Below are 16,565 nucleotides of genomic sequence, written 5' to 3' on the forward strand. Positions count from 1 at the left end.
GTGCAGTAATACAGGGTGTAGAACACATGGTCATGATAGACAGCAGAACAGGTACAGTAATGCAGGGTGTGGCACACACGTTCTCATGGTCATGGTAGTCAGCAGGGGAGGTGCAGTAATGCAGGGTGTAGCACACATAGTCTCATGGTAATGGTGTACAGCAGAAGAGGTGCAGTAATGCAGGGTGTGGCACGCACAGTCTCATAGTCATGGTGCACAGCTGAGGAGGTGCAGTAATGCAGGGTGTGGCACACGCGGTCCCATGGTCATGGTGCACAGCAAAAGAGGTGCAGTTATGCAGGAAGTGGCACACAGCCACATGGTCATGGTATACAGTAGAAGAGGTGCAGTAATGCAGGGTGTGACACACGGTCTCATGGTCATGGTACCCAGCAGAAGAGGTGCAGTAATGCAGAGTGTGGCACACAGACACCTGGATATGGTACCCTACAGAAGAGGTGCAGGTGCAGACGTGCAGTAATGCAGGGAGTAGCACACATGGTCTCATGGTCACGGTAGACAGCAGAAGAGATACAGTAATGCAGGGTGTGACAGACACGGTCTCATAGTTATGGTGCACAGCAGAAGAGGTGCAGTAATGCATGATGTGGCACACACGGTCTCATGGTCATGGTACACAGCAGAAGAGATGCAGACACAGAAGTGCAGTAATGCAGGGTGTAGCACACGGTCTCATGGTCATGTGGGTGTGGCACACACTGTGTCATGGTCATGGTAGACAGCAGAGGAGGTGCAGTAATGCAGAGTGTGGCAAACACAGTCTCATGGTCATGGTGCACAGCAGAAGAGGTGCAGTAATACAGGGTGTAGAACACATGGTCATGATAGACAGCAGAACAGGTACAGTAATGCAGGGTGTGGCACACACGTTCTCATTGTCATGGTAGACAGCAGGGGAGGTGCAGTAATGCAGGGTGTAGCACACACAGTCTCATGGTAATGGTGTACAGCAGAAGAGGTGCAGTAATGCAGGGTGTGGTACACACAGTCTCATAGTCATGGTGCACAGCTGAGGAGGTGCAGTAATGCAGGGTGTGGCACACGCGGTCCCATGGTCATGGTGCACAGCAAAAGAGGTGCAGTAATGCAGGGTGTGGCACACAGCCACATGGTCATGGTATACAGTAGAAGAGGTGCAGTAATGCAGGGTGTGACACGCGGTCTCATGGTCATGTGGGTGTGGCACACACTGTGTCATGGTCATGGTACACTGCAGAAGAGGTGCAGTAATGCAGAGTGTGGCAAACACAGTCTCATGGTCATGGTAGACAGCACAAGAGCTGCAGTAATGCAGGGGGTGACACACAGGGTCTCATGGTCATGGTACACAGCAGAAGAGGTGCAGTAATGCAGGGTGTTGCACACATGGTCTCATGCTCTCATGGTCATTGTACCCAGCAGAAGAGGTGCCTGGGTTTGAAGCCTGCATTCTTCCTGTGTTGCGTTTTCTGTCACAGACTGTGATCATTTCTTTGGTTGTCTGTTCTTTGTCACAAGCCTGTGGCCTGCACCTGTGGCCTGCACATGTACAGGACAAGGTCCAGATATGGTTCATCAGCAAAGGGGTGAAGACATAACATATTCAAGAACAATATGGATATGTGTGGCCAGAATTTGCAATCTGGTTATCTGTTTTTGGTACTTACAGTCGTACTATAAATGGGTAGTACTTACTGTCTGGAAACCAAGCACTAAACCGGGGGATGATCCTTGAGAAGAAACCACTGTTGTTGAAAGGTCAAGGGTGTGATGTTGGGTCAGGAGTAGTGCTCCTTGAAGAAGTGTCTTCAGAATTTTTCTGAATTGTGAAAGAGTTGGAGCTGATGCCATATCGATAGAGAAGCTGTGCCCGTCCCTGGGGGCATGAACCGAGAAGGCTTCTTCTGATGTTATTTTATCTCCTTTCTGGTGTTATCTATTCTCATGATCTGATGGTGTCCCCTAGACTTCGCTCGTTTGTCTTCCAGGTCAGTTGGGGTCTTGTTATCGAGCGCTTTATGTGATGCAGCTGGCCATGAAGATCATCTGGGCTGGAAGAAGGAGCCAATGTAGGTCTTTTACTGTGGAGGTGATATGAGTTCTTCAAGCTGTTGATGAGGTTAAAGATGATGGGAGAAAGGATAGAGCCCTGATGGAGGCATGGAACTTCTGTGATCTTGTGGAACCTATTTGCATAAACTGGTGCCAGATGGTGAGGTAGGATGTGAACCATTTCAAGACAGTGTCTCAAAATCCAATAGGGTTTTTCAGGGTGTTGATCAGAGCCAGCTGGTCGCCTGTGATGAAGGCTGCAGAGAGATTCAGGACCAGGAGGTCAGGGGCCGTTCTTGTGGTGGAGGAGGAGGGTGTTGTCGACTACTTAGAGTGTGGCTGTGTCAGGGCTGCATACACACATCTAGCACTTATAAAAGTTGTTTGCTTACATATTTTCCCTTGATTGTGTATTATTCTGGAATGTTAGATAATGTCTCGTGGAGAACGTTTGTCTTTAGTGCCAAGTCGAACTGTTTCCATGCGTTAGGCATCAAGTGTGCACAATGTCAGGTAGTAGTAACTACCAGTGATGAAGCTTGTCTCCTTGGAGCAGGGATTCTGCCGCTAGGTCCTTCTTGGCATGAACAGGTCCAGAAAAGGGGCACCATTGTCTGTGTCCTTGTTTGTGATACCTTGGGCTGCTACTTACAATCCTAATAAGTGCGACTGGTACTTACAAACTGGAAATGTGTGGCTGGTACTTAATATAACTAGTATATACATTCTGCGCACATGGGGCAGATACTGTAAGGACTGTTTTTTCTAAGTAAGACCGCACACTACAGCTATACACTTATTTCTTGCACTCTCACCCCTGCAGGTAAAACTTCAAAAGTGGCTGCGTCTTCTGAAGAAAGAGGAGGAATATATTCTGGAGTCCAAAGCCAAGGAAGAGGAACAATATAAAACCATGAGGGTGAGTGGCTGCAGTGAGTGCTGTGTATCTGTGTGTCTGTGTCTCTTAATGTGTCTGTGCCCATGTCTCTGTGTGGCCTCTTAAAGTAAGCTGAGTCAACCTACAGACTGGGTCATGGCCCACACCAAATAAATACACTGTCCGGAGTCACTGCACTAGGATATTAGGGCTGAAATCGGCCAAGGGCCCGTCCAAAAAACATAAAATGAAGAATTACAATTCTGACCTTAAGGTAGTACTTATATGCAAAATAATCTTATTCGGCCAGTTAGAAAAGCCATAAAAGTACAGAATAAATCAGTTAAAATACAGTTAAAAAGAAGATACATTCTTCATCATGTAATAATAAATATAATCACGTATACTGCATCCAAAAGGTTAAAAAGCATATTTGTTCCTTAAAAGCAGTGACAATGTAACTCAAAACCGCAGTGCAATTTTGAAACGAGGACAGGTATTGCAAATATACAAGTCCCTCTTTATATGAAGTAAAGTGCATGTGCATTAAATAGGCCATAGAAAATGGCATCTAAAAGTGTTAAAAATGGAGAAAAACAGTAAAAATGTGTGCAGTTGATTGAGCAGATGTACCATCACAAGGGCAGCACGATAGAGTTTGAAACCATGTACCAACTACAGGAAAAGCTACTAAAAATGAATCTTCTTCAGTCTTAACCTAGTCACATAAAATCTGTGCTCAGGACTTACAACCCAGGATAAATAAGGTTCTGCGCCTATGGCTGTAACCCTTTCCAGATACCTGGTAACTGAGCCCTTGTAAAGTGTTTTTCCTGCTCTCATATCCTCTCTATATGGTTCGGCACCCGTATAACTATTCTTTAGACTTGGCAGTAATACTTCCTGGTGTGTCAAACAGTTGACTAAGACCCGAAGTATAAAAGGTATCTTTAACATATGTTGACCATGGGCTGTCCATCATATTCTCTAGACTGAGACAGTCCATTAGCTCCTGTCCGGGGAACTCTGCCCTAGGGTTGTGCTATAGCTTTAACCACAATAATAGCGGAGTGATTTTAAGTTGGTCCTCCACAAAGCATATGCCCAGTTCTAATTGGGAGATTGGATTTGAGATAGATTTTGAGATATCTAAGAGCCTACATAAAAAACTATTTTCGGCTACCTGTATCTTCCCAGAGGCAAGCTAGCCCTAAAATCCAGCACCATATAAGGCCACTGATAACCTTATGCTTTTATACAGTTGGATCATCTCATTTATGTGCCTATGGCCCAATCTTATAGCATATCGAAAAACGGAATCACGTCACCCCCATTACCTGCACTCTCTGAGCCAATAGTCTATCCCATGAACCTATTGCCTCTTACACACTTCCAGGGTAATTAAAAAAGGGTACCTTTTCAATTGGGGAGCCTCCTTTCAAAAATCTTTTAGATTTGGTATTTTTTGGCCCACTTATCATGACAAACTATTTTTTTTGCTTAACATTTATATTCAGATTGGTCATAAAATCGTGAAATCCATTTAATTGATTTTGAAGCCCATTTGTGGGTAAAGCTAAAAGAACCGTGCCGTCGGCATAAAGGAAAGCCGTACCGGTTTTGGAACCAATTTTGGGGATATCCTTACTATATGAACTTAGTACTTCACAGAAAGAGATAATGTAAAATAAAAATAAAAAAGGGGCTAAAATACAGCCTTGCCTGACCCCTCTTGTAACCTTGATAGGGGCCGTATAGTCCCCGTTGCTTGTAAAACAGACTCCTGTAGTAGAGTCCCCGGGTAAATGGTTTACGATATCTAAGAGGGGGGCCTCAGTACCCGCTTTCGCCATAATGTCCCACAACAAATCCTTGTCAACCAGGTCGAAAGCACAGGAGCGGTCTATAAAAGCCATGTGTATAGCACCTCTCCAGGCTTTGACATACTTGCCTATGATAAGAGTGAGAGCACCTCTCCTGACTCTGACATACTTGTCTGTGATAAGAGTGAGAGCACCTCTCCTGGCTCTGACATACTTGTCTATGATAAGAGTGAGAGCACCTTTCCTGACTCTGACATACTTGTCTGTGATAAGAGTGAGAGCACCTCTCCTGACTCTGACATACTTGTCTGTGATAAGAGTGAGAGCACCTTTGTTGACTCTGACATACTTGTCTATGATAAGAGTGAGAGCACCTTTCCTGACTCTGACATACTTGTCTATGGTAAGAGTGAGAGCACCTCTCCTGGCTCTGACATACTTGTCTATAATAAGAGTGAGAGCACCTTTCCTGACTCTGACATACTTGTCTATGATAAGAGTGAGAGCACCTCTCCTGACTCTGACATACTTGTCTGTGATAAGAGTGAGAGCACCTCTCCTGACTCTGACATACTTGTCTATGGTAACAGTGAGAGCACCTCTCCTGACTCTGACATACTTGTCTGTGATAAGAGTGAGAGCACCTTTCCTGACTCTGACATACTTGTCTATGGTAAGAGTGAGAGCACCTCTCCTGACTCTGACATACTTGTCTGTGATAAGAGTGAGAGCACCTTTCCTGACTCTGACATTCTTGTCTACGGTAAGAGTGAGAGCACCTCTCCTGACTCTGACATACTTGTCTGTGATAAGAGTGAGAGCACCTTTCCTGACTCTGACATACTTGTCTGTGATAAGAGTGAGAGCACCTTTCCTGACTCTGACATTCTTGTCTACGGTAAGAGTGAGAGCACCTTTCCTGACTCTGACATACTTGTCTGTGATAAGAGTGAGAGCACCTTTCCTGACTCTGACATACTTGTCTGTGATAAGAGTGAGAGCACCTCTCCTGGCTCTGACATACTTGTCTACGGTAAGAGTGAGAGCACCTTTCCTGACTCTGACATACTTGTCTTTGATTAGAGTGAGAACACACCTTTCCTGACTCTGGCATACTAGTCTACGGTAAGAGTGAGAGCACCTTTCCTGACTCTGACATACTTGTCTATGGTAAGAGTGAGAGCACCTCTCCTGACTCTGACATACTTGTCTGTGATAAGAGTGAGAGCACCTCTCCTGACTCTGACATACTTGACTATGATAAGAGTGAGAGCACCTCTCCGGACTCTGACATACTTGGCTGTGATAAGAGTGAGAGCACCTCTCCTGGCTCTGGCATACTTGTCTGTGATAAGAGTGAGAGCACCTTTCCTGACTCTGACATACTTGTCTATGGTAAGAGTGAGAGCACCTCTCCTGACTCTGACATACTTGTCTGTGATAAGAGTGAGAACACCTTTCCTGACTCTGGCATACTTGTCTGTGATAAGAGTGAGAGCACCTCTCCTGGCTCTGACATACTTGTGTATGATAAGAGTGAGAGCACCTCTCCTGGCTCTGACATACTTGTCTACGATAAGAGTGAGAGCACCTATCCTGGCTCTGACATACTTGTCTATGATAAGAGTGAGAGCACCTCTCCGGACTCTGACATACTTGGCTGTGATAAGAGTGAGAGCACCTCTCCTGGCTCTGGCATACTTGTCTGTGATAAGAGTGAGAGCACCTTTCCTGACTCTGACATACTTGTCTATGGTAAGAGTGAGAGCACCTCTCCTGACTCTGACATACTTGTCTGTGATAAGAGTGAGAACACCTTTCCTGACTCTGGCATACTTGTCTGTGATAAGAGTGAGAGCACCTCTCCTGGCTCTGACATACTTGTGTATGATAAGAGTGAGAGCACCTCTCCTGGCTCTGACATACTTGTCTATGATAAGAGTGAGAGCACCTCTCCTGACTCTGACATACTTGTCTATGATAAGAGTGTGAGCACCTCTCCTGGCTCTGGCATACTTGTGTATGATAAGAGTGAGAGCGCCTCTCCTGGCTCTGGCATACTTGTCTATGATAAGAGTGAGAGCACCTCTCCTGGCTCTGACATACTTGTCTATGATAAGAGTGTGAGCACCCCTCCTGGCTCTGGCATACTTGTCTGTGATAAGAGTGAGAGCGCCTCTCCTGGCTCTGGCATACTTGTCTATGATAAGAGTGAGAGCACCTCTCCTGGCTCTGGCATACTTGTCGAAGATAAGAGTGAGAGCACCTCTCCTGGCTCTGACATATTTGTCTATGAACAGAGTGAGAACACCTTTCCTGACTCTGACATACTTGTCTGTGATAAGAGTGAGAGCACCTCTCCTGGCTCTGGCATACTTGTCTATGATAAGAGTGCAAGCACCTCTCCTGGCTCTGGCATACTTGTCGAAGATAAGAGTGAGAGCACCTCCCCTGGCTCTGACATACTTATCTATGATAAGAGTGAGGGCACCTCTCCTGGCTCTGGCATACTTGTCGAAGATAAGAGTGACAGCACCTCTCCTGGCTCTGACATACTTGTCTATGATAAGAGTGAGAGCACCTCTCCTGACTCTGACATACTTGTCTATGATAAGAGTGTGAGCACCTCTCCTGCCTCTGGCATACTTGTGTATGATAAGAGTGAGAGCACCTCTCCTGGCTCTGACATATTTGTCTATGAACAGAGTGAGAACACCTTTCCTGACTCTGACATACTTGTCTGTGATAAGAGTGAGAGCACCTCTCCTGGCTCTGGCATACTTGTCTATGATAAGAGTGAGAACACCTTTCCAGACTCTGGCATACTTGTCTACGGTAAGAGTGAGAGCACCTCTCCTGGCTCTGACATACTTGTCTATGATAAGAGTGAGAACACCTTTCCTGACTCTGACATACTTGTCTGTGATAAGAGTGAGAGCACCTCTCCTGGCTCTGGCATACTTGTCTATGATAAGAGTGAGAACACCTTTCCTGACTCTGGCATACTTGTCTGTGATAAGAGTGAGAGCACCTCTCCTGGCTCTGGCATACTTGTCTATGATAAGAGTGAGAGCACCTCTCCTGGCTCTGGCATACTTGTCTATGGTAAGAGTGAGAGCGCCTCTCCTGGCTCTGGCATACTTGTCTATGATAAGAGTGAGAGCACCTCTCCTGGCTCTGGCATACTTGTCTATGATAAGAGTGAGAGCACCTTTCCTGACTCTGACATACTTGTCTATGATAAGAGTGAGAACACCTTTCCTGACTCTGGCATACTTGTCTGTGATAAGAGTGAGAGCACCTCTCCTGGCTCTGGCATACTTGTCTATGATAAGAGTGAGAGCACCTCTCCTGGCTCTGGCATACTTGTCTATGATAAGAGTGAGAGCACCTCTCCTGGCTCTGGCATACTTTTCTACGGTAAGAGTGAGAGCACCTTTCCTGGCTCTGACATACTTGTTTATGATAAGAGTGAGAGCACCTCTCCTGGCTCTGACATACTTGTCTACGGTAAGAGTGAGAGCACCTTTGCTGACTCTGACATACTTGTCTATGATAAGAGTGAGAGCACCTCTCCTGGCTCTGACATACTTGTCTATGATAAGAGTGAGAGCACCTCTCCTGACTCTGACATACTTGTCTGTGATAAGAGTGAGAGCACCTCTCCTGACTCTGACATACTTGTCTGTGGTAAGAGTGAGAGCACCTCTCCTGACTCTGACATACTTGTCTGTGATAAGAGTGAGAGCACCTTTCCTGACTCTGACATACTTGTCTGTGATAAGAGTGAGAGCACCTTTCCTGACTCTGACATTCTTGTCTACGGTAAGAGTGAGAGCACCTTTCCTGACTCTGACATACTTGTCTGTGATAAGAGTGAGAGCACCTTTCCTGACTCTGACATACTTGTCTGTGATAAGAGTGAGAGCACCTCTCCTGGCTCTGACATACTTGTCTACGGTAAGAGTGAGAGCACCTTTCCTGACTCTGACATACTTGTCTGTGATAAGAGTGAGAACACACCTTTCCTGACTCTGGCATACTTGTCTACGGTAAGAGTGAGAGCACCTTTTCTGACTCTGACATACTTGTCTATGGTAAGAGTGAGAGCACCTCTCCTGACTCTGACATACTTGTCTGTGATAAGAGTGAGAGCACCTCTCCTGACTCTGACATACTTGTCTATGATAAGAGTGAGAGCACCTCTCCGGACTCTGACATACTTGGCTGTGATAAGAGTGAGAGCACCTCTCCTGGCTCTGGCATACTTGTCTGTGATAAGAGTGAGAGCACCTTTCCTGACTCTGACATACTTGTCTATGGTAAGAGTGAGAGCACCTCTCCTGACTCTGACATACTTGTCTGTGATAAGAGTGAGAACACCTTTCCTGACTCTGGCATACTTGTCTGTGATAAGAGTGAGAGCACCTCTCCTGGCTCTGACATACTTGTGTATGATAAGAGTGAGAGCACCTCTCCTGGCTCTGACATACTTGTCTACGATAAGAGTGAGAGCACCTATCCTGGCTCTGACATACTTGTCTATGATAAGAGTGAGAGCACCTCTCCGGACTCTGACATACTTGGCTGTGATAAGAGTGAGAGCACCTCTCCTGGCTCTGGCATACTTGTCTGTGATAAGAGTGAGAGCACCTCTCCTGACTCTGACATACTTGTCTGTGATAAGAGTGAGAACACCTTTCCTGACTCTGGCATACTTGTCTATGGTAAGAGTGAGAGCACCTCTCCTGACTCTGACATACTTGTCTGTGATAAGAGTGAGAACACCTTTCCTGACTCTGGCATACTTGTCTGTGATAAGAGTGAGAGCACCTCTCCTGGCTCTGACATACTTGTGTATGATAAGAGTGAGAGCACCTCTCCTGGCTCTGACATACTTGTCTATGATAAGAGTGAGAGCACCTCTCCTGACTCTGACATACTTGTCTATGATAAGAGTGTGAGCACCTCTCCTGGCTCTGGCATACTTGTGTATGATAAGAGTGAGAGCGCCTCTCCTGGCTCTGGCATACTTGTCGAAGATAAGAGTGAGAGCACCTCCCCTGGCTCTGACATACTTATCTATGATAAGAGTGAGGGCACCTCTCCTGGCTCTGGCATACTTGTCGAAGATAAGAGTGACAGCACCTCTCCTGGCTCTGACATACTTGTCTATGATAAGAGTGAGAGCACCTCTCCTGACTCTGACATACTTGTCTATGATAAGAGTGTGAGCACCTCTCCTGGCTCTGGCATACTTGTGTATGATAAGAGTGAGAGCACCTCTCCTGGCTCTGACATTTTTGTCTATGAACAGAGTGAGAACACCTTTCCTGACTCTGACATACTTGTCTGTGATAAGAGTGAGAGCACCTCTCCTGGCTCTGGCATACTTGTCTATGATAAGAGTGAGAACACCTTTCCTGACTCTGGCATACTTGTCTACGGTAAGAGTGAGAGCACCTCTCCTGGCTCTGACATACTTGTCTATGATAAGAGTGAGAACACCTTTCCTGACTCTGACATACTTGTCTGTGATAAGAGTGAGAGCACCTCTCCTGGCTCTGGCATACTTGTCTATGATAAGAGTGAGAACACCTTTCCTGACTCTGGCATACTTGTCTACGGTAAGAGTGAGAGCACCTTTCCTGGCTCTGACATACTTGTCTATGATAAGAGTGAGAGCGCCTCTCCTGGCTCTGGCATACTTGTCTGTGATAAGAGTGAGAGCACCTCTCCTGGCTCTGGCATACTTGTCTGTGATAAGAGTGAGAGCGCCTCTCCTGGCTCTGGCATACTTGTCTATGATAAGAGTGAGAGCGCCTCTCCTGGCTCTGGCATACTTGTCTATGATAAGAGTGAGAGCACCTCTCCTGGCTCTGGCATACTTGTCTATGATAAGAGTGAGAGCACCTTTCCTGACTCTGACATACTTGTCTATGATAAGAGTGAGAACACCTTTCCTGACTCTGGCATACTTGTCTGTGATAAGAGTGAGAGCACCTCTCCTGGCTCTGGCATACTTGTCTATGATAAGAGTGAGAGCACCTCTCCTGGCTCTGGCATACTTGTCTATGATAAGAGTGAGAGCACCTCTCCTGGCTCTGGCATACTTGTCTACGGTAAGAGTGAGAGCACCTTTCCTGGCTCTGACATACTTGTTTATGATAAGAGTGAGAGCACCTCTCCTGGCTCTGACATACTTGTCTACGGTAAGAGTGAGAGCACCTCTCCTGGCTCTGACATACTTGTCTACGATAAGAGTGAGAGCACCTCTCCTGGCTCTGGCATACTTGTCTATGATAAGAGTGAGAGCACCTCTCCTGGCTCTGGCATACTTGTCTGTGATAAGAGTGAGAGAACCTTTCCTGACTCTGACATACTTGTCTATGATAAGAGTGAGAACACCTTTCCTGACTCTGGCATACTTGTCTATGGTAAGAGTGAGAGCACCTCTCCTGGCTCTGACATACTTGTCTATAATAAGAGTGAGAGCACCTTTCCTGACTCTGACATACTTGTCTATGGTAAGAGTGAGAGCACCTCTCCTGACTCTGACATACTTGTCTGTGATAAGAGTGAGAGCACCTCTCCTGACTCTGACATACTTGTCTGTGATAAGAGTGAGAGCACCTCTCCTGACTCTGACATACTTGTCTGTGGTAAGAGTGAGAGCACCTCTCCTGACTCTGACATACTTGTCTGTGATAAGAGTGAGAGCACCTTTCCTGACTCTGACATACTTGTCTGTGATAAGAGTGAGAGCACCTTTCCTGACTCTGACATTCTTGTCTACGGTAAGAGTGAGAGCACCTTTCCTGACTCTGACATACTTGTCTGTGATAACAGTGAGAGCACCTTTCCTGACTCTGACATACTTGTCTGTGATAAGAGTGAGAGCACCTCTCCTGGCTCTGACATACTTGTCTACGGTAAGAGTGAGAGCACCTTTCCTGACTCTGACATACTTGTCTGTGATAAGAGTGAGAACACACCTTTCCTGACTCTGGCATACTTGTCTACGGTAAGAGTGAGAGCACCTTTCCTGACTCTGACATACTTGTCTATGGTAAGAGTGAGAGCACCTCTCCTGACTCTGACATACTTGTCTGTGATAAGAGTGAGAGCACCTCTCCTGACTCTGACATACTTGTCTATGATAAGAGTGAGAGCACCTCTCCGGACTCTGACATACTTGGCTGTGATAAGAGTGAGAGCACCTCTCCTGGCTCTGGCATACTTGTCTGTGATAAGAGTGAGAGCACCTTTCCTGACTCTGACATACTTGTCTATGGTAAGAGTGAGAGCACCTCTCCTGACTCTGACATACTTGTCTGTGATAAGAGTGAGAACACCTTTCCTGACTCTGGCATACTTGTCTGTGATAAGAGTGAGAGCACCTCTCCTGGCTCTGACATACTTGTGTATGATAAGAGTGAGAGCACCTCTCCTGGCTCTGACATACTTGTCTACGATAAGAGTGAGAGCACCTATCCTGGCTCTGACATACTTGTCTATGATAAGAGTGAGAGCACCTCTCCGGACTCTGACATACTTGGCTGTGATAAGAGTGAGAGCACCTCTCCTGGCTCTGGCATACTTGTCTGTGATAAGAGTGAGAGCACCTTTCCTGACTCTGACATACTTGTCTATGGTAAGAGTGAGAGCACCTCTCCTGACTCTGACATACTTGTCTGTGATAAGAGTGAGAACACCTTTCCTGACTCTGGCATACTTGTCTGTGATAAGAGTGAGAGCACCTCTCCTGGCTCTGACATACTTGTGTATGATAAGAGTGAGAGCACCTCTCCTGGCTCTGACATACTTGTCTACGATAAGAGTGAGAGCATCTCTCCTGGCTCTGGCATACTTGTCGAAGATAAGAGTGAGAGCACCTCCCCTGGCTCTGACATACTTATCTATGATAAGAGTGAGGGCACCTCTCCTGGCTCTGGCATACTTGTCGAAGATAAGAGTGACAGCACCTCTCCTGGCTCTGACATACTTGTCTATGATAAGAGTGAGAGCACCTCTCCTGACTCTGACATACTTGTCTATGATAAGAGTGTGAGCACCTCTCCTGGCTCTGGCATACTTGTGTATGATAAGAGTGAGAGCACCTCTCCTGGCTCTGACATACTTGTCTATGAACAGAGTGAGAACACCTTTCCTGACTCTGACATACTTGTCTGTGATAAGAGTGAGAGCACCTCTCCTGGCTCTGGCATACTTGTCTATGATAAGAGTGAGAACACCTTTCCTGACTCTGGCATACTTGTCTACGGTAAGAGTGAGAGCACCTCTCCTGGCTCTGACATACTTGTCTATGATAAGAGTGAGAACACCTTTCCTGACTCTGACATACTTGTCTGTGATAAGAGTGAGAGCACCTCTCCTGGCTCTGGCATACTTGTCTATGATAAGAGTGAGAACACCTTTCCTGACTCTGGCATACTTGTCTACGGTAAGAGTGAGAGCACCTTTCCTGACTCTGACATACTTGTCTATGATAAGAGTGAGAGCGCCTCTCCTGGCTCTGGCATACTTGTCTGTGATAAGAGTGAGAGCACCTCTCCTGGCTCTGGCATACTTGTCTGTGATAAGAGTGAGAGCGCCTCTCCTGGCTCTGGCATACTTGTCTATGATAAGAGTGAGAGCACATCTCCTGGCTCTGGCATACTTGTCTATGGTAAGAGTGAGAGCGCCTCTCCTGGCTCTGGCATACTTGTCTATGATAAGAGTGAGAGCACCTCTCCTGGCTCTGGCATACTTGTTTATGATAAGAGTGAGAGCACCTTTCCTGACTCTGACATACTTGTCTATGATAAGAGTGAGAACACCTTTCCTGACTCTGGCATACTTGTCTGTGATAAGAGTGAGAGCACCTCTCCTGGCTCTGGCATACTTGTCTATGATAAGAGTGAGAGCACCTCTCCTGGCTCTGGCATACTTGTCTGTGATAAGAGTGAGAGAACCTTTCCTGACTCTGACATACTTGTCTATGATAAGAGTGAGAACACCTCTCCTGGCTCTGGCATACTTGTCTATGATAAGAGTGAGAACACCTTTCCTGACTCTGGTATACTTGTCTACGGTAAGAGTGAGAGCACCTTTCCTGACTCTGGCATACTTGTCTACGGTAAGAGTGAGAGCACCTTTCCTGACTCTGACATACTTGTCTATGATAAGAGTGAGAGCACCTCTCCTGGCTCTTGCATACTTGTCGTAGATAAGAGTGAGAGCACCTCTCCTGGCTCTGGCATACTTGTCTGTGATAAGAGTGAGAGCACCTCTCCTGGCTCTGGCATACTTGTCTATGATAAGAGTGAGAGCACCTTTCCTGACTCTGACATACTTGTCTGTGATAAGAGTGAGAGCACCTCTCCTGGCTCTGGCATACTTGTCTATGATAAGAGTGAGAGCACCTCTCCTGGCTCTGACATACTTGTCTATGGTAAGAGTGAGAGCCCCTCTCCTGGCTCTGGCATACTTGTCTATGATAAGAGTGAGAGCACCTTTCCTGACTCTGGCATACTTGTCTGTGATAAGAGTGAGAGCACTTCTCCTGGCTCTGGCATACTTGTCTATGATAAGAGTGAGAGCACCTTTCCTGACTCTGGCATACTTGTCGAAGATAAGAGTGAGAGCACCTCTCCTGGCTCTGGCATACTTGTCTATGACTAGAGTGAGAGCACCTTTCCTGACTCTGGCATACTTGTCTATGATAAGAGTGAGAACACCTTTCCTGACTCTGACATACTTGTCTGTGATAAGAGTGAGAGCACCTCTCCTGGCTCTGGCATACTTGTCTATGATAAGAGTGAGAACACCTTTCCTGACTCTGGCATACTTGTCTACGGTAAGAGTGAGAGCACCTTTCCTGACTCTGACATACTTGTCTATGATAAGAGTGAGAGCGCCTCTCCTGGCTCTGGCATACTTGTCTGTGATAAGAGTGAGAGCACCTCTCCTGGCTCTGGCATACTTGTCTGTCATAAGAGTGAGAGCGCCTCTCCTGGCTCTGGCATACTTGTCTATGATAAGAGTGAGAGCACCTCTCCTGGCTCTGGCATACTTGTCTATGATAAGAGTGAGAGCGCCTCTCCTGGCTCTGGCATACTTGTCTATGATAAGAGTGAGAGCACCTCTCCTGGCTCTGGCATACTTGTCTATGATAAGAGTGAGAGCACCTTTCCTGACTCTGACATACTTGTCTATGATAAGAGTGAGAACACCTTTCCTGACTCTGGCATACTTGTCTGTGATAAGAGTGAGAGCACCTCTCCTGGCTCTGGCATACTTGTCTATGATAAGAGTGAGAGCACCTCTCCTGGCTCTGGCATACTTGTCTATGATAAGAGTGAGAGCACCTCTCCTGGGTCTGGCATACTTGTCTACGGTAAGAGTGAGAGCACCTTTCCTGACTCTGACATACTTGTCTATGATAAGAGTGAGTGCACCTCTCCTGGCTCTGGCATACTTGTCTGTGATAAGAGTGAGAGAACCTTTCCTGACTCTGACATACTTGTCTATGATAAGAGTGAGAACACCTTTCCTGACTCTGGCATACTTGTCTGTGATAAGAGTGAGAGCACCTCTCCTGGCTCTGGCATACTTGTCTATGATAAGAGTGAGAACACCTTTCCTGACTCTGACATACTTGTCTATGATAAGAGTGAGAACACCTTTCCTGACTCTGGCATACTTGTCTACAGTAAGAGTGAGAGCACCTTTCCTGACTCTGACATACTTGTCTATGATAAGAGTGAGAGCGCCTCTCCTGGCTCTGGCATACTTGTCTGTGATAAGAGTGAGAGCACCTCTCCTGGCTCTGGCATACTTGTCTGTGATAAGAGTGAGAGCGCCTCTCCTGGCTCTGGCATACTTGTCTATGATAAGAGTGAGAGCACCTCTCCTGGCTCTGGCATACTTGTCTATGGTAAGAGTGAGAGCGCCTCTCCTGGCTCTGGCATACTTGTCTATGATAAGAGTGAGAGCACCTCTCCTGGCTCTGGCATACTTGTCTATGATAAGAGTGAGAGCACCTTTCCTGACTCTGACATACTTGTCTATGATAAGAGTGAGAACACCTTTCCTGACTCTGGCATACTTGTCTGTGATAAGAGTGAGAGCACCTCTCCTGGCTTTGGCACACTTGTCTATGATAAGAGTGAGAGCACCTCTCCTGGCTCTGGCATACTTGTCTATGATAAGAGTGAGAGCACCTCTCCTGGCTCTGGCATACTTGTCTACGGTAAGAGTGAGAGCACCTTTCCTGACTCTGACATACTTGTCTATGATAAGAGTGAGAGCACCTCTCCTGGCTCTGACATACTTGTCTACGGTAAGAGTGAGAGCACCTTTCCTGACTCTGACATACTTGTCTATGATAAGAGTGAGAGCACCTCTCCTGGCTCTGACATACGTGTCTATGATAAGAGTGAGAGCACCTCTCCTGGCTCTGGCATACTTGTCTATGATAAGAGTGAGAGCACCTCTCCTGGCTCTGGCATACTTGTCTGTGATAAGAGTGAGAGAACCTTTCCTGACTCTGACATACTTGTCTATGATAAGAGTGAGAACACCTCTCCTGGCTCTGGCATACTTGTCTATGATAAGAGTGAGAACACCTTTCCTGACTCTGGTATACTTGTCTACGGTAAGAGTGAGAGCACCTTTCCTGACTCTGGCATACTTGTCTACGGTAAGAGTGAGAGCACCTTTCCTGACTCTGACATACTTGTCTGTGATAAGAGTGAGAGCACCTCTCCGGACTCTGACATACTTGGCTGTGATAAGAGTGAGAGCACCTC

The 16,565-nt window shown here is 46.5% G+C and overlaps 1 protein-coding gene across 1 annotated transcript in view; it reads left to right on the top strand.

Moving 5' to 3' along the window:
- LOC147710227 (E3 ubiquitin-protein ligase TRIM39-like) overlaps positions 1-16,565 on the top strand; it is a 483,044-nt gene that overhangs the window by 19,937 nt on the left and 446,542 nt on the right. Inside the window, exon 2 of the mRNA XM_086919956.1 lies at positions 2,876-2,971. Coding sequence (XP_086776082.1) covers positions 2,876-2,971 — 96 coding nt within the window. The remainder of the gene's footprint in view (positions 1-2,875; positions 2,972-16,565) is intronic.

Source organism: Lissotriton vulgaris, chromosome 5 (genome assembly GCF_964263255.1).
Source record: "Lissotriton vulgaris chromosome 5, aLisVul1.2, whole genome shotgun sequence".
Lineage (NCBI taxonomy): Eukaryota > Metazoa > Chordata > Amphibia > Caudata > Salamandridae > Lissotriton > Lissotriton vulgaris.